Raw genomic sequence first — 26,832 nt, 5'->3', positions numbered from 1 at the left:
TGTAAATGTTCCACTGCAAATGAATTTTATCAGGCCAGTGTCCACTATGAGATAATTCTCCACTATTGGAATCTAATCAGGTAGAACAATTTATGTCAGCTGTAAAATCGTGATGATAGCCAAATATAATACAGGCATACCATGTTTTATTGAGCTTTGCTTGATTGTACTTCACAGATAGTGTTATCACAAAGTGAAGGTTTGTGGCAACCTTGCATCAAGCAAGTCTATTGGCACCACTTGTCCAACAGCATGGACTCACTTCATGTCTTTGTGTCACATTTTAGTGATTCTCACAATATTTTGAACTTTTTCATTATTATTTTATCTGTTATGATGATCTGTGAATCCATGGTCTTTCACGTTACTGCTGTAATTGTTTTGGAGGGCTGTGAACTATGCTCAGAGACAGAAAACTTAATCCGTAAATGTTTCATGCGTTCTGATTGCGCCACCAACCAGCTGCTCCCTGATCTCTCTTCCTCTTCTTGGGCCTCCCTAATCCCTGAGACGCAATATTGAAATTAGGTCAGTTAATAAGATCAACAGTATATACAAATAGAAACATCCAAACAAAATTTATATGTTATGAAGGTATGTACTGATGGGAGGAGGCAAATTATTTGCAGTTGCCCCTGAGATTATGGTAATTTTGTATACAGGCATATCTAGGAGATATTACAGGTTTGGTTCCAGACTATTGCAATAAAGTGAGTCATAGGATTTTTTTGGATGCCAGGTGCATAAAATGTTATGTTTAAAGTATACTGTAGTCTATTAAGTGTGCAATAGCATTATGGACAGATAATGTATATACCTTAATTTAAAAATAGTTTATAGTCTTTGAATTGTATGGTCCACTTTTACGTGAATTTTTTAACCACATGCAGATCAAAAATACAATATTCTCAGGATATGAACCCTGCAGTATATGGAGGGCCCACTTTTTGTATATGTGGGTTCAACAGTGCTGACTATGGTAACTGAGTATGCACAGATTTTGGTGTATGTGGGTGGTCCTGGAACCAATTCCCATGTAGACTGAGGGACAAATGTATATGCTGTTACATATGCCTATGTGAAGTACAATCAGATGCTCTACCCCGGCATCGAGTGACTTGTTTCTCACCAAGATTGATTAATGTTTGAAGGAAACAAAATGCTTGATAGATTTCTTCTATAGCAACAAGGCAGTTTTCATCAAGTTTGTGAAATGTAATTTTATTAATAGGAGGGCATGTATTACCATACACATTGTTCCCAGATAGATAAAATCCCAACATCTCTGAAAGCACACAAACACACAGTTTTACAGGGTACAATACAAAGTGAATTTTGATGATGTTTCTCACTTGCATTTACTAAAAATCTGAGAAAGACTATAATCAGTCTCTAAATAATTATCTTGCATAAAGAGAAAAGTAGAGCACAATATATATATCACAAACAAAATCACACTCTCCATAACATTACAACATGGAATTTTACTTAATCAAAAATAAAAGCAAACTGGCTGAAGAAGGCGGTATCATTTTTTTTCTCAATATTACACGAATTTCTATTTTTGGCATGAATTATTAACCTTTTCCATTAGTAGGAAAATGTGCTCTGCAAATTCTCGGATGGCACCACGGCCACCATTACATTTGCAAATGTATCCAACAGCCTTCTGGGCAGTGGAACAGGCATCAGCAGGAGCGCTACTTAGGCCCACTCTCTTCAAGCACTCTTCATCAGACACTTCATTGCCTATCATGTAAAATAAATACTGAGCAAACATTTGAAGAGACAAAGAATATTCTAGCTAAAATAATGCAGATAACCACCAACAGGTAACTCTGGCAACTTCAGTAAGAGCTAAAGGCACTGCATATAAGAATGCTAAAGATTAGATGGAACAAAAATATTTTACAGTATATTTGAGGTTAGGAATTTTCCCTAAGCAATAAAAAATCAACTCTTATCAGCTAGAGAAGAATGGAGCATAATTCCTACCTGCCATGCATATTACAAATGTAAGAAATTTTATATATGAATTCTAAGTTATTTAAATTTTTATTAAGCAGAATTTGAAACATATGCAAGAACCTCAATTTTATATTGAAAAATTATCAGAATTTAAAATCACTTAGTAATATTGTTTTCTGTTCACTGCCCCCTAGTTTTTTGGGGGAGAAGGAGAGTAAAGAATTCCCAGACATCATATTTTAGCCAAAAACTCTTCAGCATTTATCTCTAATAGATATAATTTTTTAATCTGACGGAATATCATGAAACCCATAAAATCAGTAATAGTTCCTTAATATCCTCTAGTAACCTAGTATATGTTGAGATCTCCCTAGCTGTCTCAAAATTGTCCTTTTATAGTTAACTTATTTGAATCAGGAGTGAACTAAAGTTCACATATAGTCTTGTTTATATATATTTTAAATCTCTTTAAATCTCCAATAGTTCTGATTGATATGCCACTTATTAATATTTGCTGAGAAATTACCACTTTTAAAGAATAAAAATAAATACTAAATCAACTGACATAATTATATCCTTTTTCTCCCTGTCCATTAACCCCTTTTTTGGAATAGGATGCCTTTTAGAAGCTCCCAGTATCTTCAATTCACCATTCTGAGTAAAGCATTTTAGAACACAGTTAAGTACTTTAGAACACATACAACAATAAAATCTTGGTTGAAAAGTTTTTTTTAAATGTGTTCTATGCTTATCTACTGCAATTTTCTCTTTTATTACTAAATGTGTTGAAATTTGAATTGTTTTCACTAAAACATAGTACAAATTAAAGTTAGTATTTGCATAATCCAGTCCTTAAACTCTACTTACCAAATTTTACTCATAAAAGTATTGATATTTTTAAAGAAATATATTTTTAGATGTTTATGTCACCCACATAAACGCTGCTGAGTATTTTTTTTTTTTTTTGGTAGACATGGGGACTCACTCAGTTTCTTGCTAAGGCTGGTCTTAAAACTCCTGAGCTCCAGGAATCTCGCTGCTACAGCCTGCCAAAGTTGTGGGATTGCAGACCTGAGCCATCATGACTGGCCTGCTCTGTTAAAATAAAAATTTAAATGCTATTCTCTATTTTTTTACTCTCCTTTTAAAGTAATTCTTTATTTTAAAATGTCATATAAGTAATACCTATTTGTGGTAAAAAGATTTTTTTTACAAAAAAAGCAAAAAAAAAAATCAAAATCATCCTAATTATCACTATTTGTAGATAATCACTACATTTTGACACATGTAATTCTAGAGTTTTACCTATATAAATGATACACTTATTACCATCTGTAGGAACTATGTTAAGTATTTTATATTATCTTTGCTTCTCTTTCTCTTTGTTTTTTGAGATGGAGTCTCACTCTTTTGCCCAGGCTGGAGTGCAGTGGCGTGATTTTGGCTCATTGCAACCTCTGCCTCCCAGGTTCAAGCAATTTTCCTTCCTGAGCCTCCCGAGTAGCTGGGATTACAGGCACGCACTACCATGCCTGGCTAATTTTTTGTATTTTTAGTAGGGATGGGGTTTCACCATGTTGGCCAGGCTGGTCTCGAATTCCTGACCTCGTGATCCGCCTGCCTTCGCTTCCCAAACTGCTGGGATTACAGGCATGAGCCACCATCCCTGGCCTGTTTTTCTTTCTAATGGCCTTGTAAAAATTGGTTTGTGTTTACATTCTAAGTAGAAAACTAAGGCGTATAGAAGCTTGCTTAATATCCCAAAGATACTAACTTTAGTTAGAATTTCTTATATATTCCATTAAAATTGTTTTAGTAAAAATTGGATCTGTCTTTAAAAAACCTTCTGCAGTATTTATGTGCATTGAATCCTCATGTGTGGTTTAAGGGTTATTTCTGAAGTCCCCAGATCATATGCTCCCAAAGTATTCCTGTGCTTCTTATTTTGAGGCTCATATTACCCTTTTAAATATTTCTTTCATACATGATTTGTAGTTGTTATGCATCTTATCATTATCAATTTTAAAATGTTGACATCATCAGACTGTAAGCTATGTAAGCAGGAAGTTTAAAGTTCCCACAACCATTTCCATGCTGCATATATAGCTAACTGTACGTGCATTTGCTTAATATTAAAGTGAAAAAACTTATTGCTATATCTGATCATGCAAATAAATACAGATCACAGCACTGTTTGTAATGGTTGCACAGTATGCCTTTTTAGGGATATTCATTCTGTTTTTCACAGGACATTTAAGTGGATTCTTTTAACTTCACTATTGGCCCATTTGTCTTATTTCTTTCCTGGAATTGGAATTTGGAGGAAAAAGTATGTACATTCAATTAACAGCCAAAAATATTCAGTGTACTTCCTATGTACTAGAAATTCTGCTAAGTGCTTTAGTCAGATTATTTTATTAATCCCTACCAGAGCCCTATGACAATAGGTACTCTTGGTATCTCCAGTTTACAGATGAGGAAACAACATTAATCTTATCACAACTGGCTAATCAGTAATGTGGTCTGACTTCATAGCTTGTGCTAGTAATCATTCTACATTTGATATATATTATTAAACTAACCTCCAGAAAGACTGTCCCATTTAACATTTTGATTAGCAGTGTAAGAGAGTTCCTATTTCCCTACAATCATGCCCATTTGGGGGATGTGCCTTCTGATTTACCTGCTTCTTTTAAAATAAGTAAATAAATCCTAGTCCATTTTACTACGGATGAATAAAAAGATACCAACCAAGATATGCCACTTCTTTCCAGCACAGGCCCATTTCTTTTCTCCATTCATCTACAACTGCCAGCTTGTCTGATACACTGACTTCCATTTTGCAATCCAGTTTTAAAGAAGAAAGTGTCTGCTTTGAACAGGACCTTTCTGAGATTAGCCTCACCTTAGAAAAAAGGATTGAAGGAAGAAGGGAAAAATTAAAAAGTGAAGAAAACAGAAATCTTTCATAATAATTAACCTTGTAGATAATCCAAATCACAACTGAGTCATCTTTTAACCTTCTGAAGGCCTATGTAAGAAAACGGATTCTCATTTTAAAATAAAATTAAAGCTTATTTTATTTCTAATAGCCCAATAAAGGTGAGTAACAGTATTTTATTTTCTACAACAGAAAGGATTCTATCTACAGGTAAAAAAAATACAACATACATTGTCTGATACTAATCTAAGATTCTCCTATAGTTCAATTTATCCAGAGGAAAGTCTATAACTTCTCTTGTGCTGCTTAGCAACACATATTTAGGATTTTTAGTGAATTATAATTATCTTAGCCTTCATTGAAAAAATATACTTAAACATTATTTTGAATCAAAAATGTCATTCATAGGAATAAGCTAGATTTTAAACATCTACAAGATATTTTCTTTTTTTAAAATAGCATACGTATTATCTAGGGAATCTCTTTTGTTGCAAGATCCTATGGGAAATACTAGATCGCTCCCATTTAAAAGTATAATGCTTATAGTTACTGAATAAACAAGAAATACTATTTACTGCTTAACAAATTCCTAATTCTACTCTTCTAAAAGAAGAGTAAAAACAAATAGTATAATAATTTTCTAGGCATATGAGGGTCAAATTTCAGGTATTTTAATAGTTAATACTAAAAATTTAAATCTCTTAATTCCTTGCATGTTCTTCCACCCTGAATCAAAATATTATAAAATACTGGTATATTCAGGGAGCACATACCTCAATACCACTTTTCTTTAATAAACTTATCCCAATAGCATCTTTTACATCATAAGATATTATTTCTTTTTGGTCTCCTGATACATAAATGTGGCCATTGGTGAGACATCCATCAATATTGCAAACCAAAAGTTTTACTTCCTTAAGCTTCTCTTTGCCAAAATAGCCATATCTAAAAGAAACCAAAATAGACCTTTGAGTATAAGTACAATACTAATCACTCCCTCTCATCTGGCTAAACCAAGGAATTAAATGTCACCCTCCATTCAATTATTCAAACATTACTCTTCAAATTTACTTCACATACACACTTCAACTTATAGTACAATAACTAAAAATTGTATGGTCTAACCAGATAATGTGTTTCTCAGTTTATTGAATAAGCCATGTAAACACATATTTTACATACATCTTCCTCACATGAACAAAGTAATTACAAAGATCCTAAGATGTTTGAGGTTTCAGAAATCAGTATCAAGAAGTATAATTATTAGGACTTAGTAGAAAGGCTATACAGATTTGTTTGTTTTTACCTTAATACTCTTTGCTCTGCAATAGGCCAATCAATATCCACATCTATATCCACACTATGCTCAGCTCGCATTTCGTAGTATGCCATTTTTCCACCCTGAAGATAGAACAAATGTCATGAATACGGTTTTTAATACTCATTCACATATAACAAAACTTTAATACAGAACAATGAATTCATTTCTGCAGTACTGAGAAAAATGAGTAACTCAGTAAAATCAGTCACATAAAAATGATTTTTAAATTTATTTTTACTTTTTATTTTTTAGAGACAGGAGTTTCACTCTGCCGCCCAGGCTGGAGTGCAATGACGCAATCATAGCTCATTATAACCTTGAAATCTTGAGCTCAAGTAATCCTCCAACTTCAGCCTCCTAAGAAGTTGGTACTACAGGTATACAAAAACCATCCCTGGCTAAATTTTTAAAAAAAATTTTGTAGATATAAGATCTCTCTATGTTGCCAAGGCTGGTCTTGGAAACCTGGCCTCAAGCTAGTCTCTCAAAGTGCTGAGATGACACCCTTGAGCCACCATGCCCAGCTTGATTTTTTTTTTTTTTAAGGAGAAAGCTCACACAAAACAACCTTAACATTTTTCAAATTCTATCTAGTTCAAGTTCTCTATTTTTTAAAAAAAATTAATTTCTATTCTAATATTGAAAAAGTAGAAATGTTACCTCTTCCAGGATTCTGACCACAGGGATTTTGTGGAAATCCCTTAGTTGTATCCTCTTTTTTTAAGAAAGTCTCTCCTGTCATCATCCAAAAGCAGTATAAAGGTTTTTGGAATTTCTGTTCTAATTTGCAGCTAACAGGCAACACAGGAGAGGAAAAATAACTGTAGTGTCTGTTGTCCACAGTTTTCTTAGATTCCTGAGCTACAGATAAAAATGGCTAATAGTCATCCAAGATATATGCGGACAAAGGCAAGGGCAGTCTCTTGATTCTATGGCAAGGGGGCACGAGAAGGGGCCTCTCTTCTGATGGTAATAATTTGAATGACCAGATCAATTACTGGACAATTTCATTTTTTTTTTTCCAAATTGTTAGTCTCTTCATAAATCTTGTTTTAATGAGAAACATTTTTCTCCGCACTTTAGGAATGGGTTACACCATAGTCTTCCTTAGAAAAGAGCTTAAAAATGTTAGTATCTATGTACATAAAATCTAGTTTTTCTGAACACTTACGTTGAACTAAACAGCCAGTCTATAGTTTGCCTATATCAGGCGTCCCCAAACTTTTTACACAGGGAGCCAGTTCACTGTCCCTCAGACCGTTGGAAGGCCGCCACATACTGTGCTCCTCTCACTGACCACCAATGAAAGAGATGCCCCTTCCTGAAGTGTGGCGGGGGGGCTGGATAAATGGCCTCAGGGGGCCGCATGCGGTCCTAGTTTGGGGACGCCTGTCCTATACACTGACCAGATGATCTGTAAAAATGTTATTCTTTTTTGCTCAGAATAAGAGTCACATTGGAATTTTTATTATACAGTGGAGAGGTTTCTCTCTCTCATTTTAAATGTGCAATTTCTTGAGTAAAATAAGAACCTGAATATAAATCCTGACAGTACCATTTACTAGCTGTTTTTGCCTGGAATCAATTACTTCATTTTCCAGAGACGCAGTTTTCCTCCTCTGTAAAACTGGGTAGAAATGTCCACTTCATTCAGCTGCTATGTAGTTACATAAGACAACATATACAAAGTGTTTCACATACTCCACAGTACACAGTAAGTAATAAATAATAACTAAACCTAACAAGTTAAGAAATACGTAATGCAACCATGTTGCAGGCTCTAAAATGAGAGACATTAAATCCCTTATTTGAAAATGAGAGAAATTAGAGTCAGGACAGATAAAATGATACATATTCAAGGTTACATAATAAAAGAGTTAGGATTAGAAGCTGGGTTTCCTGAAGGCCAGGCTGTTACTCTTTTCACCTCTATGATGTTGTTTGTCTTTTTAAAGCAATCAAAGTTATTCAAGCCTAGAGCGGCAACATAACTACAACACAAACATGGATTACATAGTTTTGAATAAAATAATATGAGTACCAGGACATGTGTAGACATGCAGTACTTGATTCATTTTTTATCACTGTAGCAAAATTCCTTGCATATTTACTGAATGGATTCCAACGATCACTTTGGGGTAAATCTGCAGGATAAATGCCTCAGATGACAAATCTTGTCAGCTATTACCTTTCCTCTATAGATTGATACTTTTCTTTACCATAAAGAAATTGTACCATACTTCTTCCCTAGAACTCAAAGTATGCACACGAAAGAGCTTAAAAGGTTTATGCAGAATGAAGGTACAAACCTGTAAGTAACCCATCTCTATCAAATGTCTTTTAGCAAAATAAAATGAGCCATTTTCATATAATTCTCCATCCCAGTCTTGTCGACGAGGCCGTTTAGCTGGATTTAAATTCAGAGGTTCGGTCACTTCACGAACTAAAAGCAAAAAGTTAGAATAAGTCCATGTTGCTCTGAAAAAACTGTTCATTTAAAAAATAAAAATAAAAATAAATAAAAATAAAAAAGTTAATAAAAATGAACTCAGAATGCAGGGCATTTCTCTATCTAGGTAAATAACTTTTTTTTTTCCAGACTGAATCTCACTCTGTCACCCAGGCTGGAGTGCAGTGGCATGATCTCGGCTCACTGCAACCTCTGTCTCCCAGGTTCAAGCGATTCTCCTGCCTCAGCCTTCCGAGTAACTGGGCCACCATGTGGCTAATTTTGTATTTTCAGTAGAGACAGTGTTTCACCATATTGGCCGGGCTGATCTCAAACTCAATAGGCGCAGGTCACCATGCCTGGCTAATTTTGTATTTTCAGTAGAGACAGGGTTTCACCATATTGGCCGGGCTGATCTCAAACTCCTGACCTTGTGATCTGCCCTCCTCGGCCTCCCAAAGTGCTGGGATTACAGATGTGAGCCACTGAACCTGGTCTGATAAAGAACTTTTTCCTCACACCTTAAAGTAGCTTTAAGTAGTTTTAAAATACTTATATTCAAATTTGAGCCCTTTAATCTATTTCTCATTGTTTGCATATATAGAAATATGTTATTTATCTGATAAGGTTGAGAACTTGTTTTTCTAGAATTATTACTGAAAATTAAATATTTCTCCATTAAATCACTGAAGATTTTATATTGATGAAAATGTTTATGTAACATATTATATATTCCTATCATTAGTTAAAAACATACTAAACATAATAAATTATGTATATGAGTATACATGATAATAAAGGCTCAGTAATGCCAACATTAATGAATAGAACATAATGTAATCAGTGAAGCCTTTGGTATCGCCAAATAGAGATTTCTTTGCCTTTTCACTGAGTTTTCCTCAAATCTGTGTGTGTGTGTGTGTGTGTGTGTGTGTGTGTGTGTGTGCGCGCGCACGCGCGCACGCGCGTTTGTGTCTGTAACAGCTAGTTATTCTCCAGAATCTTTCTTTACTTTTTGCTGTCATTTCTGTATGTATAAAGGCTTCTAGGAATAACCTCTACTTACTTGTTTAACTAAACCATCCCCTGTTCAGTTCCACCCCAGTGTTTGCAATAACCCAGGAAAAAACCTTAGCAAATACAAATCAAATAGCTAGAGATAACATAGCTCTATAGCCAATGGCTACAGAGTAGGGACCAGAACTCTCTTTACTCTCATGAGTGTACAATCTAGGGTGGAGATAGGTAATAAACCAATTAGATAATTCACTTTGAAGAAAAGGAAAGAGAGGGACAAGTCTTTCCTAGTATCCGTGGCTGCTTTCTTCCTGGGCATAGCTGCTGAGTATGAGGAGAAGGTGCAAGAGAGATCAAGCTTTGCATAATCAGAGGGATTCTGCTGAGGTAGGCAAAAACTACATGGGGTTTTAATGGCCTTGTGGACTTGAGTTACAGACTGTCATCTGTAGGAACTACAAACATACAGCTAGTTCTTCCAACCTAATGCTTCCCCCTACAAGACTTAGGCTGAGTGTACTGTATGGGAAGCTGGGAATGGGCTGGGAAGCAGGGAGAGATCATTATAGAATGTGGTCTGCAGATCCCTTGGAGTCTTGTTAGCAAGAGTAGGGGATGGGTGTGAGTGTCGGCAACACATACAAGATAAATCTCCCGATAAGACACCTATACTAAGAGGTGAGATGAAATTAAAATTTCAACCCAGCCCAACTCTTAATTGGATCAAAGTGATCAGCTCCTTATCCTATCTGCCTGATAGAAGAAAGGGTATACCCCCTCTGGAGGAAAATAGGTACTCTAGTGTCTGTGTCAGATATACAATTAAACATGAGCCAAATGAAGAGGCAGAAATATGTGACTCACAATCAAGAGAGAAGTAATCATAGTACAGAACTGTAAGTGACTAGATGTTGAAATCTGCAATCAAGGACTTTTGAACAGCTATCAAAAACATGTTAAATTAGAAGAAAGGCCGGGCGCGGTGGCTCAAGCCTGTAATCCCAACACTTTGGGAGGCCGAGGCGGGTGGATCACGAGGTCGAGAGATCGAGACCATCCTGGTCAACATGGTGAAACCCCGTCTCTACTAAAAGTGCAAAAAATTAGCTGGGCATGGTGGCACGTGCCTGTAATCCCAGCTACTCAGGAGGCTGAGGCAGGAGAATTGCCTGAGCCCAGGAGGCGGAGGTTGCGGTGAGCCGAGATCGCGCCATTGCACTCCAGCCTGGGTAACAAGGGCGAAACTCCATCTCAAAAAAAAAAAAAAAAAAAAATTAGAAGAAAGGACTTTTTTAAATGGATTAAAAAATGGAGAATTTCAACAGAAAATGGGATCCCTAAGAAACAACTCAAATGCACACTGCTGAATGGAAAATCACAGTCAGATTTACAGCACATGAGACGTGTCAGGCGAAATGCCTAGTAAACCCTATGGAACCCTTCTTATATATGGAGTTACAAATCTGGGGTAGAACTTCAAAATGTCATTCTTGAGATCCTTCAGAACACTTGGGTGGATGCTTTCTATTTCCATATAATTTGTATGGAGTTCATCAACCATGTCTAGAACAAACAAAAGTATTTGATCTAGAAAAATGGCACGTCTGCCTCAAAAGGCAGACAGAAATAAGAGGATTAGAATGTCCCTCTGTAAAGAGTAAAGCAAAGAAATAATTTGGTTAGCTATGTTGGCTCAATAACAGATTTTGAACTGATTGTAAATGTCATTACCTACTAAAGTAATGAATCAAACATTCTCTTTTATAGCTCCCCTTTTGCTCTCCTCATGCCTAAAGAATATTTATATACAACAAAAGTTGATTCTCAATAAAATGATCTAAAATAAAGACTGATAAGACATTACCTCCTTTCTGAATTTCACTCCATCGAAACTGATGGCGTCTCACAACAGAGAAAACAGAATCATATCCTTCTTCTCGAATCATTTCTGCAACTTTCTGAAGATCAGTAGGATGTAAACACGGAGAAGTAGCTTGAATATTTCCTACAATGTCAACCTCTTAAAAACACAAGAGAAATAAAAAGGATATTTTAAAAAAAGTTCCTTGCAAGCAAGTAAGATTAAAGTTTGTAATGAAAATGTTAAAATAAGTCTCATGAGATGATAAAGGAAGTAGCAAAGTACATGAAAGTTTAAATAAACTCATACCATTATGATAATTAAGAAATTCTATGATGGCATCTAGTGAGGTAGAGCTGTCTTTTGAAACTTCAGAACTTCTTCGATGAACTTGTGCACCAAATTGTTTGGCCACATTCTCAATTTCATCATGGTCTGTCGAAACCCATACACTGTTCAGATATTAAAAAACAAATGAAACAGCCAAATCAAAACAAATCATTAACAATTAAATGGAGCTCTGTAACCATAAAATACAGCTTATGTAATGTGAGAATCGTTTTTGCACAATAATAATGTTAAAGATCCAAAGGTGTATAAAATGTAAGAAATTATAAATTATTTTGTATATAAATATATTAATAAATAAAAATCCAGTCCTAGATGTTCTTTATTTTTTTTTTGAGATGGAGTTTCGCTCTTGTTGCCCAGGCTGGAGTGCAATGGCGCGATCTCGGCTCACCACCACCACTGCCTCCCGGGTTCAAGCAATTCTTGTGCCTCAACCCCCCGAGTAGCTGGGATTACAGGCATGCACCACACACCTGGCTAGTTTCTGTATTATTAGTAGAGATGGGGTTTCTCCATGTTGGTCAAGCTGGTCTCAAACTCCCGACCTCAGGTGATCTGCCCGCCTTGGCCTCCCCAAAGTGTTAGGATTACAGGCGTGAGCCACCTTGCCCAGGCCAGAGATACTTCATAAAAAGAAAGGAACAACAGACACTGGGGCCTACTTGAAGGTGGAGGGTGGAAGGAGGGTGAGAATCAAAAACCTACCTATCAGGTACTATGCTTATTACCTGGATGACAATCTGTACACCAAACCCCTGCAACATGCAATTTACCTCTGTAACAAACCTGCCATGTACCCCTGAATGTAAATTAAATGATTTTTAAAAAGCACTAGAAGTCAAAGCTAAAGAAAATTTAAAATCTTGCTTATTCTTCATCCAAGTCCAAAATATTACATAAGATATTTTAATATACTTGCTAAAAAAAAAAAAAATGGACCTGGCTTAGTCAAACCCTAAAGGTAAAACAGTTTTAAGCTTAGAAGAGAATAAATGCCCAAGTCTGGGCTCAAAAAACAATCGGATAATACAACTCTTTTTTTAAACAAACAATGGATATATATACAATCAGCTGGGTTATAGCCATGGATAACAAGAAACATGGAGAACATGACTTCATTGGCTCAAGAAAATTTAATACTCAAATGCAGGTTACACAGTTGCCTATTTAGACTTTATAAAATGATGACTAGGCAAAATGCTATTTTGGGGAGGTATACTAGTTTCTATTGAAGTTGTGTTTCCTGGACAGTCACAAATTCCCATAGAAGCAGAATATGTGAACACTACTCTAGCCACAGTGTTTGGTCAGGACTGGAGGCTCACACCTGTAATCCCAACACTTTGGAGGGCTAAGGTGGGTAGATCACCTGAGGTCATGAGTTCGAGACCAGCCTGGCCAACACAGTGAAACCCCCTTTCTACTAAAAACAGAAAAATTAGCTGGGCATGGTGGTGCATGCCTGTAATCCCAGCTACTAGGGAGACTGAGGCAGGAGGATCACTTGAACCTGGAAGGCAGAGGTTGCAGTGAGCCGAGATGGCACCACTACACTCCAGCCTGAGAGACACAGCGAGACTCTGTCTCAAAAAAAAAAAAAAAAAAAACCCACAATGTTTTTGTTTTTCTGACAGAGTCTTGCTCTGTCACTCAGGCTGGAGTGCAGTGGCGCAATATCTGCTCACTGCAACCTCCACCTCCTGGGTTCAAGCAATTCTCGTGCCTCAGCCTCCCGAGTAGCTGGGATTACAGGCATATGTCACCACACCTGACTAATTTTTTGTATTTTTAATAGAGATTGGGTTTTGCCATGTTGGCCAGGATGGTCTCGAACTCCTGACCACAAGTGATACTCCTGCTCAATTATCAAGAGTAAAAAGGAAGTGAGAAAGTAAATTTTCTAACATCCCTGGATTTCATTTATTTATTTCATTTATTCCCTTTAATATTTATAGAAGGATTTAAATCAAGGAATAAAGTCAATGAGGAAAAAAAAAATCAAAGGAAGCCTAGCAAACAAGATGAGCAACTGGCTAGGGGTCAGGAGTCCCGTGATATCTACTCATGTCACTCTGTGCAAAGCAGAACATAGGAGCCCCCATTTTCCTCCATCTTGAAATCTGAAATAATGGGAAAAAAATTTCTCTCTGGAAATGTCATATTCAAAGGCATACAACAAAGAAAAGTATGAATAAAAACCTAGTGCATTTTTAAAATAGAGAAGGTGAGGTGGGGATGATAAGATGTAATTAGAATACAGTAAAAAATTAACAGGGAAAGCAAAAAATATGGTCATTTGACATCTAATTTACATTATTAATTGAAATAAATTACTGAAGCCTGATTTTTACTGCAATGAAAATTCAATACCAGAAGGTTCAGTAGTCTTTAAGAAATTTTAAAAGGTAAGTAAAAAAAAAAAAAAAAAAATAGAATTTTGGAGGAGGTTTGCCTTTTTCCCTTCTTCTCTTCTTTCATTCATTCATTCCTTCATTTATGAACTATTTACTGAGTGCCTATTCTGTCCCAGGCATGATTCTGTGCACTAGGGATATAATAATGTATACAGTATATTTTCTTGAGTAAGTCTTGGCCTATCAATAGAGACTGAGGCCGAATGCTGGGAAGATGGCCGCCTAAGAACAGCGCAGGACTTCAGCTCCCAGTGAAAGTGCAGAGGGTGAGTGGACGCCGCATTTCCAGACGAACTCTTATTACCCACAGACCAGGAGATACCCAGGCAGAGGGGTCGCCAGCGTCACAGTCCCAGCCGGTGCGGCTGTTTTGGCCCCCGTGGGGCTGATTCCGCCCGCACGGCTGCTGTGACCACGCCCTGTTGCTGCGGTTCTCCGCACAAAAGCCACTGGTCTGGGAGCCCTCTTAGCTGGCGAGCAGAGCCCTGAGATGGCAGAGTTGCCCATTCATCTGAAATAGCGAGTCAGGCCAGGAGATTCCTAGGCAAAAAATCCTCCAGGAGCCGGCGCCGCAGTTCGAGCCGACTCCGTGAGTCGCAGCACGGGAGATCCCGGCGCCTTTTCAACAAGCGACCGGAACTCCGGGTCGTTCAACTTAAAAGAAAAGACTCTGAGTCAGGGAGCCAGGTGATCAGGCTCGGTTGGTCCCACCCCTCCACCCCCAACAACAAGGAAAACAAAAACAGTAATTGGAAACCCTCTGGGTTGAGCCCTCCAAACCAAGCACAGCTGAACTGGGACGGTCCGGCTCCGTGGGGGAGGGGCTTCCGCCATTACTGAGACTCTCCACCGCTACGGAGGCAGGCTGCCGTTGCCGAGGCAACCTGCAACAACAGAGAGAATCCGCCATAACAGAGGCGGGGCCACCGTTGCCAAGACAGTTCTAACTACGCCCATATAAAAAGGACTACAGGGAAGAGCTCAGGGCAGCTGGGCGGAGCCCACAGCAGCTCAGCAAAGCCCCTGCGGGCAGGCAGTGGCTAGGCGTGCTGCTAGCTGGGCCGGTCAGACCTGAAAGAAAAATCAAAAAAGGCAGTAGTGCAACGGAAACTCATAAAGCTCCAACTCCCTGGGACAGAGACAGACAACAGGTGGATAAACCCACAAAAATGGGAAGAAACCAGCGCAAAAAGGATGAAAACTCCCGAAACCAGAACACCTCTCCTCCTAAAAGGGATCATAACTCCTCACCAGCAAGGGAACCAGACCGGATGGAGAAGGAGGGTGATGAAATGACAGAATCAGACTTCAGAAGGTGGGTAGTAAGAAACTACAATGAGCTAAAAGAACATGTTCTAACCCAACACAAAGAAAATAGGAACCTTGAAAAAAGATTGGACGAACTGCTGACGAGAATGGACAGCATAAGTGGAGTATAAGTGAATTGATGGAGCTGCAAAACGCAACACGAGAACTTCGTGAAGCATGCACAAGCTTCAACAGCCGAATTGACCAAGCAGAAGAAAGGATATCAGAGGTCGAAGATCAACTCAATGAAATAAAAAGAGAAGGCAAGAACAGAGAAAAAAGCACAAAAAGGAATGAACAAAATCTTCAAGAAATGTGGGACTATGTGAAAAGACCTAATCTACGTCTGATAGGTGTACCTGAATGTGATGAAGAGAATGAATCCAAGCTGGAAAATACTCTTCAGGATATTATCCAGGAAAACTTCCCCAACCTAGCAAGGCAGACCAATATTCAAATCCAGGAAATACAGAGAACACCACAAAGATATTCCTCAAGAAGAGCAACCCCAAGGCACATAATCGTCAGATTCACCAGGGTTGAAATGAAAGAGAAAATGTTAAGGGCAGCCAGAGAGATAGGTCGGGTTACCCACAAAGGGAAGCCCATTAGACTCACAGCAGATCTCTCAGCAGAAACCCTACAAGCCAGAAGAGATTGGGGGCCAATATTCAACATCCATAAAGAAAAGAACTTTCAACCCAGAATCTCCTATCCAGCCAAACTAAGCTTCATAAGTGAAGGAAAAATAAAATCCTTTGTGAACAAGCAAACACTCAGAGATTTCATCACCACCGAACCTGCTCTACAAGAACTCCTGAAAGAGGCTCTACACATATAAAGGAACAACCAGTACCAGCCACTCCAAAAACACACCAAATGGTAAAAGAGCATCAACACAATCAAGAATCTGCATCAACTAACCAACAAAACAGCCAGGTAGCATCAAAATGACAATATCAAATTCACACATAACAATACTATCCCCAAATGTCAATGGACTAAATGCCCCAATCAAAAGACACAGACTGGCAAATTGGATAAAAAGCCAAAATCCATCAGTGTGCTGTATCCAGGAAACCCATCTTACATGCAAGATTACACAAAGGTTCAAAATAAAGGGATGGAGGAAGATCTACCAAGCAAATGGAGAGCAAAAAAAGGCAAGAGTTGCAATTCTCATCTCTGATAAAATAGACTTTAAAGCAACAAAGATCAAAAGAGACAAAGAAGGACATTACATAATGGTAAAAGGATCACTGCAACAAGAAGAGCTAACGATCCTAAATATATACGCACCCAATACAGGAGCACCCAGATACATAAGGCAAGTTCTTAATGACTTACAAAGAGACTTAGACTCCCACACAATAATAGTGGGAGACTTTAACACCCCATTGTCAATATTAGACAGATCATCAAGACAGAAAATCAACAAGGATATCCAGGACCTGAATACAGACCTGGAACAAGCAAACCTAATAGACATTTCCAGAACTCTCCACCCCAAATCCACAGAATATACATTCTTCTCAGCACCACATCACACCTACTCTAAAATTGACCACATAATTGGCAATAAATCACTCCTCAGCAAATGCAAAAGAAAAGAAATCATAACAAACAGTCTCTCAGACCACAGTGCAATCGAGTTAGAACTCAGAATGCAGAAACTAACTCAGAACCACACAGCTTCATGGAAACTGAAGAACTTGCTCTTGAATGTTGACTGGATAAACAATGAAATGAAGGTAGAAATAAAGATGTTCTTCGAAACCAATGAGAACAAAGACACAACATACCAGAATCTCTGGGACACATTTAAAGCAGTCTCTAGAGGAAAATATATAGCAATGAGTGCCCACATGAGAAGAAAGGAGAGATCTAAAATTGACACCCTATCATCAAAATTGAAAGAGCTAGAGGAGCAAGATCAAAAAAACTCAAAACCTAGCAGAAGACAGGAAATAACTAAGATCAGAGCAGAACTGAAGGAAATAGAGACACAAAAAACTCTTCAAAAAATCAATAAATCCAGGAGCTGGTTTTTTGAAAAGATCAACAAAATAGACAGACCACTAGCCAGATTAATAAAAAAAGAAAAGAGAGAATAACCAAATTGATGCAATAAAAAACGATAAAGGGGATATCACCACAGATTCCACAGAAATCGAAACCATCATCAGAGATTATTACAAACAACTCTATGCACATAAACTAGTAAACCTGGAAGAAATGGATAAATTCCTGGACACCTGCATCCTCCCAAGCCTAAACCTGGAAGAAGCTGAAACCCTGAATAGACCAATAACATGGTCTGAAGTCGAGGCAGCAATAAAGAGCCTACCACCAAAAAAAAGCCCAGGTCCAGATGGGTTCACTGCTGAATTCTACCAGACATACAAAGAGGAACTGATACCAGTCCTTCTGAAACTATTCCAGACAATCCAAAAAGAGGGAATTCTTCCCAAATCATTTTACGAGACAAACATCATCCTGATACCAAAACCCGGCAGAGACTCAACAAGAAAAGAAAATTTCAGGCCAATATCCATGATGAACATAGATGCAAAAATCTTCAATAAAATATTGGCAAACCGATTACAACAGCATATCAAAAAGTTCATCCACCATGATCAAGTAGGATTCATCCCGGGGATGCAAGGCTGGTTCAACATATGCAAGTCCATAAACGTAATTCACCACATAAACAGAACCAAAGACAAAAACCACATGATTATCTCAATTGATGCAGAGAAGGCTTTTGACAAAATTCAACAACCCTTTATGCTAAAAACCCTCAATAAACTAGGTATTGACGGAACGTATCTCAAAACAATAAAAGCTACTTACGACAAACCAACAGCCAATATCATACTGAATGGGCAAAAACTGGAAGCATTCCCTTTGAAATCTGGCACTAGACAAGGGTGCCCTCTCTCACCACTCCTATTCAATATAGTACTGGAAGTTCTAGCCAGAGCAATCAGGCAAGAAAAAGAAATAAAGGGTATCCAAATTGGAAAGGAGGAAATCAAATTGTCTCTATTTGCAGATGACATGATTGTATATCTGGAAGACCCCATCATCTCAGCCCAAAATCTCCTGAAACTGATAAACAACTTCAGCAAAGTTTCAGGATATAAATCAACGTGCAAAAATCACAAGCATTCCTATACACCAGTAATAGACTTCAAGAGAGCCAAATCAAGAACGAACTGCCATTCACAATTGCTACAAAGAGAATAAAGTACCTAGGAATACAACTAACAAGGAACGTAAAGGGCCTCTTCAAGGAGAACTACAAGCCATTGCTCAACGAAATAAGAGAGGATACAAACAGATGGAGAAACATTCCATGTTCATGGTTAGGAAGAATCAACATCGTGAAAATGGCCATACTGCCCAAAGTAATTTACAGATTCAATGCTATTCCCATCAAGCTACCAATGACCTTCTTCACAGAACTGGAAAAAAACACCTTAAACTTCATATGGAACCAAAAGAGAGCCCGCATAGCCAAGTCAATTCTAAGCAAAAAGAACAAAGCAGGAGGCATCACACTACTGGACTTCAAACTATACTACAAGGCTACAGTAATCAAAACAGCATGGTACTGGTACCAAAACAGAGATATAGACCAATGGAACAGAACAGAGGCCTCAGAGGAAATACAACATACCCACAACCATCTGATCTTCGACAAACCTGACAAAAACAAGCAATGGGGAAAGGACTCCTTGTTTAATAAATGGTGTTGGGAAAACTGGCTAGCCATGTGCAGAAAGCAGAAACAGGACCCCTTCCTGACACCTTACACCAAAATTAACTCCAGATGGATTAAAGACTTAAACATCAGACCTAATACCATAAAAACCTTAGAAGAAAATCTAGGCAAAACCATTCAGGACATAGGTGTAGGCAAGGACTTCATGACCAAAACGCCAAAAGCAATGGCAACAAAAGCCAAAATAGACAAATGGGACCTAATCAAACTCCACAGCTTCTGCACGGCAAAAGAAACAGTCAGTAGAGTGAATCGGCAACCAACAGAATGGGAAAAAATTTTTGCAGCCTACCCATCTGACAAGGGGCTGATATCCAGAATTTACAAAGAACTAAAGCATATCTACAAGAAAAAAACAAACAAGCCCATTCAAAAATGGGCAAAGGATATGAACAGATACTTTACAAAAGAAGACATACAGGAGGCCAACCAACATATGAAAAAATGCTCATCATCACTGGTCATCAGACAAATGCAAATCAAAACCACATTGAGATACCATCTCACACCAATTAGAATGGTGATCATTAAAAAATCTGGAAACAACAGATGCTGGAGAGGATGTGGAGAAATAGGAACACTTTTACACTGTTGGTGGGAATGTAAATTAATTCAACCATTGTGGAAGACAGTGTGGCGATTCCTCAAGGACCTAAAAATAGAAATCCCATTTGACCCAGCAATCCCATTACTGGGTATATATCCAAAGGATTATAAATCATTCTACTACAAGGACACGTGCACACGAATGTTCATTGCAGCACTGTTTACAATAGCAAAGACCTGGAACCAACCCAAATGCCCAACGATGATAGACTGGATAGGGAAAATGTGGTACATATACACCATGGAATATTACACAGCCATCAAAAACGATGAGTTCACGTCCTTTGTAGGGACATGGATGAACCTGGAAACCATCATTCTCAGCAAACTGACACAAGAACAGAAAATCAAACACCGTATATTCTCACTCATAGGTGGGTGTTGAACAATGAGAACTCATGGACACAGGGAGGGGAGCACTACACACTGGGGTCCGTTGGGGGGAAATGGGGGAGGGGCGGGGGGGTGGGGAGGTGGGAAGAGATAGCATGGGGAGAAATGACAGATACAGGTGAGGGGACGGAAGGCAGCAAACCACACTGCCAAGTGTGTACCTATGCAACAATCTTGCATGTTCATCACATGTACCCCAAAACCTAAAATGCAATAAAAAAAAAAAAGTGAAACTCCGTCTCAAAAAAAAAAAAATATATATATATATATATACACATATATATTTATTCAGTAAATGCTGCTATTCCTATTAAAAAAAAAAATAGAGACTGAGGCCAATATAGCACTGTGATTCTTTTTAAACCATCAGGAAAAGAGAAGTGAGATCAATTAGGTAACTATGCTCTTTTCAATGCTTTATTTTTCACAAAGTACTTTTGAAGTGCTTGCTACATATCAGGTGCTCAATATAGATCTGCTGAATGAATGAAACAGTAAGAGGTTAAGAGAATGGGTTCTGAAGGAAGAGGTTCAATTCTTGCTCCACCACATGCTAGTTATGTGACCATGGGAAAAATCCATAATCTCCCTCTGCCTCAATATTCAGTAAAATGGAGGTAAGTAATAATAGTGGGTACTTCATATAGTTGTGTAGAGGATTAAATATAAAGCATTTACCACAGAATAAACATTTAATAAATGTTATCTATTCAAAATACTTAAATAGGAGTGGTAATAAAGTAGCAACTACTCTGTCTCACTTAATCCACACACTCAATCTTCAGAAGGTAGCCTCAAGTTCTGCTTCCAGACCTTCAAAATTCCAAATGTCTAATTTGTATGCATTATGTAGGGCAATTACACTATGAAAAAATATGAAAATAGTATGCCATACATACACGTAAAATCCTACGATCACCACCTATGAAAGGGACTAAGTGAGTAGATAATTTTCCTTTGGTTTAGGGACATAAGATGAGGATGGGCAAAAGAGAAATGAACAAGTGAACAAACAGGCCAGTTGAGCAGAGTGAATGTCAAAGTCTAATGCCAATGGATTTAGCCTCAAATGACCACATCTAACAGGACCAACAGGAATATCAAACATGGTGCTTGTGACAACTATTTTAAATCATAAGCTGCCATTTTAGGGATAATAACAGCATAGGCCTTTCACTAACCAAAAATCTATAAGCATAAAACTAAATCATGTTTATTTTTCACAAGTATGTTAGGCAACACTTACAAATCAATTTCTTCTGAGGTTTACTTACACAGCACTGAACCACTGCTGAAAATTAAGCTCTTACAAAATCAACTCTGGCAATAACTCTGTACTAAAGGAAAAAAAATTACCTCAGCATTTTTCTTAACTGCTAACTAGCCTAGTTAGTATGCAAAGTTAACAACCTTGAAAAGTACTGTTAGCTTTGCTTCTGAGCAGGCCAGAGAAATCTGCCTCAATTAAGTCAAATCGTGGTTGTGAACAAAATAATCTCAAAGGTATCGTCTAGCCTTGAAAAACACAAATCACACAGCTCCAATTTTCTTCAGTTCTCTCCTAAGGTAAACATTTTTTGAAGGAAGAAAGGAGAGGGTAAGAGACAGGAAGGGTGCTCTAAAGTCCTCCTACAACTTCATAGTAAGTCAGCTGAATTCAAGGCAACACGTTTTAATGATCTAATACATAAACCATACCAAGATGAATAAGAGGGTACTTGCTCACAAGAAGCTTTTCACCTTGTATGGCAGGAGTCTCCCCGGGCCAAATTCTGCCCACTCCTCCGCCTGTGTCTGTAACATTTTATTGGAATACAGCCACACACTTTCATTTATGTATTGTCATGGCCACTTTCACAACATACAACAGCAGAGATGAGTAGCTGCAACAGAGACCATCTGGCTTGCAAAACCTAAAATATTTACTATCTGACCCTTTACAGAAAAGGTCTGCTGACCACTGAAACTGAAATAGAAAATAAGACATATTTCCAACAACTCTTCAAAGTCAAAGAATGTTAGCACTACGAAGAATTTTGAAGATCATTACAACTTTCCCATTTTATAAGCAATGCGAGAGTTTCTCATTTATAAGCATGGAAGATAGTTAAAACCTTCTAAACAAGGGGAAAATGTCAATAATAGATTACATACTATGTGTCAGGTACTATTCTAAGGGCTGCACACATAGGGGATATTTCACGTAATCCCCTCAACAAGCCTGTGAGGTAGACACTTCAGTATATTTTGCAGATGAAGAGAGAGGCACAGAGAGGTTAAGCGATTTACCCAAGGTTGCACAGTTAATACATGGTGATGCAAGAATTCAAATCCATGGTTTGACTTCAGGGTCTATGATCTGATCTTCCTGCATAGGGCATGCACTAAATGAAGGTACAAACAACATTGTTATGTACAGAAAAACAAAGGCACTATTACTTTTCACTGAGGGATCAGTAAAGGCGTCGTGCAGAAAGAAGGGCTGGTCCCTTGTACTACCTTTCGACCTAATCTTTCCAGATCCCTGGAAATGATGACAAACAACACAGAGCCACAAAAATTGAACAGAGTAAATTCACATGATACTGTAAGTTAGAAATATATTCATTTTGCTAGGTTTTGTTTTGTTTTTTTTTTTGAGAAAGTGTCTTGCTCTGTTGCCCAGACTAGAGTGCAGTGGCCCAATCTCAGCTCACTGCAATGTCCGCCTCCCGGGTTCAAGTGATTCTCTTGCCTTAGTCTCCAGCTACTCCTAAGTAGCTGGGATTACAGGTGTGTGTCACTACATCTAATTTTTGTATTTTTGGTAGAGATGGGGTTATGTCATGTTGGCCAGGCTGGTCTTAAAACTCCTGGCCTCATGTGATCCGCCTGCCTTTGGCCTCCCAAAGTACTGAGATTACAGGTGTGAGCCACCATGCCCAGCCAATTTTATTTCTTCTAATCGCCACTATTAATATAGTGACAAATATCACAGATGGCTTGAAGAAGTGTAAAACATTATCCCTATGGTCAATAAGCTTATACTCTAGTCTAGATGTATTAAATAAAACTAAAATCTAATTGGTACAAAAAAGTTGACACTAGAGTCTTTTTTTTTTTTTTTTACAGAAATTTTGTACAAATGCTAAAATGTGGAAATGAAAAAAATCACTGATCAATATATACACATATTTTTCAATCACTTCATAGAAAAATCCTCAATGCCTACTGTAATGGTTGGTTGTTGGGTTTTGACCAACAGAATCTATTCCCCCTCAATTTTGATAATTGTACTCCAGTTTTCCTCTTGATGAACCTGTCATGTCATTCAGTGGGGGCTGCATTGTTGGGTCCAAGAGTGGAAGATGCAACTATACTGTACCAATACAAGCACTGTGTTCTACTTGCCATAGTGACTGGTTTAAGAATAAGCAGGGTATCCAATGGGATACAATGAAACTTGTTAAAGTTTTGAGGAGAGTGCTCCTTCTGACTACATTTAAACAGGGAAGAATAAGAGGCCCAGTATCAAAGATACATAAAGTCAGCGACTAAAGTGTTAAGGACAGATTGTATTCTGTTACTACTGCAATAGGGAAAAAGAGTCCAGAGTCAAATACATTCACAGCCCCAGAGAACAAAAGGCTGGAGTAAAGGCTAAGGTGTGCTAAGGAAAAGGCACTGAGGGGTGCTCAGGGGGATTAGACCATGTGAATAGGCCATCTGGATTTGCTAACTGGTGCTTATCTGGAAGAGAAACAATATTCTATCTTTATGAAAGAAGGCAGTTGAGCAAGTTGAAGCAAGGTGTCCACTGAACTTAGCCCCTTATCTTCCCAGAGGGACTAGGAAGGAGAATAAGAGTTATTTTCTAGAAAGCTCCTGTTTTATTGAGACAGGGTTCTGGGGCTCTCAGGTCCTCGAGGAAGCAGTTTTGTGTGTTAGATTTACATCTCAAATGGCAGAGAAAGTTTTTATAATTGCAAGCTTTCTAAACTAACTGTCTAAAGAGTTCAGGGGCCTATCACCAGGTTTTTCCTGGATCAATCAGGAAATTCTGGCAGCTCTGAGCCTCTTCAGGTAGGCATTTTAAGGGAACCTGACATCATCCTAAGGACATGGCCTTAAGCAGCCAGAAGCCATGACAGGGCTTGGTCAAGTCTCTTGGTGCAGAGGTTTGGAGCAAGTCATTATATACCCTGAGAGCTGAGCAGTTCTCAGCACAACCACCTTGAAGCTTTCTTCATAAAGTGTCTATCCATAAATAAGAAACTGAGGATTTTGGCAACAAAGTACATCATCCTGTTAGCCTGCTTTACTTTTTCTTAAAAACATTTATCATCACCTGATACAACACATATTAATGTCCTTGTATACTGCATGTCTTTCCTTATTACATAGTAAACTCTATGAGACTAAGGGCTGTCTCTACTGCTACTACACCTGGTTTGGTACATACAACAGTGCCTGTAACATATTAGGTAGGCAGTAAGTGTGCCGAATGAATGAATCATTTTTTTGTCCTTGAATCTGATTGTAACTGAAATAAGCCTTCCCCTCTCTTGTTAAGCTAGTTTGAAAGGGGTTTCCTGACATATACAACCTAAAGACTTGTAAATGGTATTGATAGTTTTGTTCTCAATTTACTGTAAATATGATTTTGATCCCTAGTTCATTTCAAAAAAAATGCTATCTTACTTTGTTACTGCTGCCTGGATGCATCTACTTCTCTCAGTCCTTTTTAGTTTGTACCCTTTCTAAGAAGGTAAAAACATCCCACAGTCTGTGAGCTTCACAAAGACAAAAACTGTGTCCCAATTGTCTTGGTATTCCCTTGGACATGTATAACAGAAATTAGGGTTCCATAAATATCTACTGAATTGAACAAAATCCCCAGATCTTTCCCCATTTCTCCTTTGCACACTTCCTATTGCACTAGTGTTATCTTCTCAGTGCTGGCTCATATTTGCCTTGCTCCACCCAGGACTTCCTTTGGGTTGAAACATCAAGAAAATTAGTACATTTATACTTTTTTGGCATCTCTCTTTTTTAAACAAGACTGGTTAAATGAAAATCATTTACCCATATATTCGTAAGAGTATGCAATTATAGGTTCAAAAGAAAAAAGATGACTTCAAAAATAGTCATCTCTTTAAAAACCAAAACATCAAAAGGTTAGCATAAATTAATTTCCACGATAACGACACATTCAAATGTAATTAGGTTGAAGCTATATGTGTAGATTCATTCTTGGCACAGAATTTTATCTCCTTTCTTTTATGAATGACATCAGCTTGTAACTTCTGACCAATTTGGCAATGTATCTAAATGATGCATAATTAAAACTGTCATTAGGGCAGGCAAGGTTCCAAAGGTATGATTAAATGATTTGTAAGTATTAATGCATCATAAAACAACCAGTTGTATACCTTCCCACTGGGTCTCACGTATTTATAAATGTGGGGAGCTTTCTAGATTGTGCTGACTCACAGGCAGATAGCTAGAGTGTTTTTCAAAGGTTAGGGAAAAATCTCCAAGCTGAGCTGGGAATTCAGCTCTGACACCGCGACACTCAACTCCATTCATGAACCTTATGCCTCCCTAATCGATCAGCACCAAGCAGTTACCAGAGGCTGAGCAACAGGGGAGCCTCAATGGCCCTCGTCCAAAGGAGTTCACAGATTATCACAGACGTTGCACGGGGGGTGGCCTCCTTTCCTTTTCCCCGTAAGGTCAACCGGGAGGAGGGGACAGTTGGGGAGGTGTAATCTCCCATTTTTCGGATGATTCTCAAGGGCGGGGACAGGAACTGTCCCAGGTTATGACCATTGGCAGCTACAGAAGAAGGAAAGAGCTAGAGCCCTTCCTCCTAGGCTCTCAGCCCGGCCCCAGGCACCCGGGATCTTGCACGTCCCTGGCAAGAGCCATGGGCCCCTTCTAGGAGCGGTGGCCCCGGGGGCCCAGCCCCTCCAGCAGTCCGGCTCCCTCTCCCGACCCCCACCCAGGCCGCGCCGCCCACTCTCGCACATGCGCACCTCTGGAAGGCCCCTGAGTCCAGGGCCGCACGCAGGACCCAGCCAATGAGCGGGACCCCCGCCAGGTGCTTAATGTTCTTCAGGGGGATGCCTTTGCTGCCTCCCCGGGCCAGAATGAGGGCTGCCAGGTGCGGGGGCTTCTCCACACCTCGGCCCTGTCCGCCGCGAGAGTTGCGCTGCAGCTTCGGCGGCCGGCCCCGGGACGGCCGCCCCCGCGGGTTGGAGACGGAGGTGGCGGCCCCCTTCTCCACCGAGTCCATCTTCCTCCCACGCCTTCTCCCCAGCTTCTCCACATCCGGGAGCTAGTCCCTCGCTACCTCAGCTCGGCGCCGCCCGATCCCCGCCTGGCAGCTGCCGCGCGCGGCCGTCCCTCGCTCCGCCCACAGCCCGCCCCTCGCG

General features: G+C 38.8%; 1 protein-coding gene across 1 annotated transcript; it reads right to left on the bottom strand.

The window, feature by feature from the left end:
• Positions 1-1,205: 1,205 nt before the first annotated feature.
• On the bottom strand, positions 1,206-26,806 carry CMAS (cytidine monophosphate N-acetylneuraminic acid synthetase). Its single transcript, XM_003926567.4, has 8 exons — positions 26,434-26,806; positions 11,867-12,009; positions 11,561-11,716; positions 8,540-8,673; positions 6,216-6,310; positions 5,683-5,854; positions 4,720-4,873; positions 1,206-1,749 (listed from the first exon to the last, which is right to left on the bottom strand). Exons 1-8 carry the CDS (start codon positions 26,691-26,693, stop codon positions 1,559-1,561), a joined length of 1,305 nt encoding a protein of 434 aa, XP_003926616.2. The 5' UTR covers positions 26,694-26,806; the 3' UTR covers positions 1,206-1,558.
• Between the last annotated feature and the right edge of the window lie 26 nt (positions 26,807-26,832).

This window comes from Saimiri boliviensis, chromosome 7 (genome assembly GCF_048565385.1).
Source record: "Saimiri boliviensis isolate mSaiBol1 chromosome 7, mSaiBol1.pri, whole genome shotgun sequence".
In the NCBI taxonomy this organism is placed as follows: domain Eukaryota; kingdom Metazoa; phylum Chordata; class Mammalia; order Primates; family Cebidae; genus Saimiri; species Saimiri boliviensis.
Note: the sequence above shows the minus strand (reverse complement) of the source record. Positions and strands in the feature narration are given on the sequence as shown.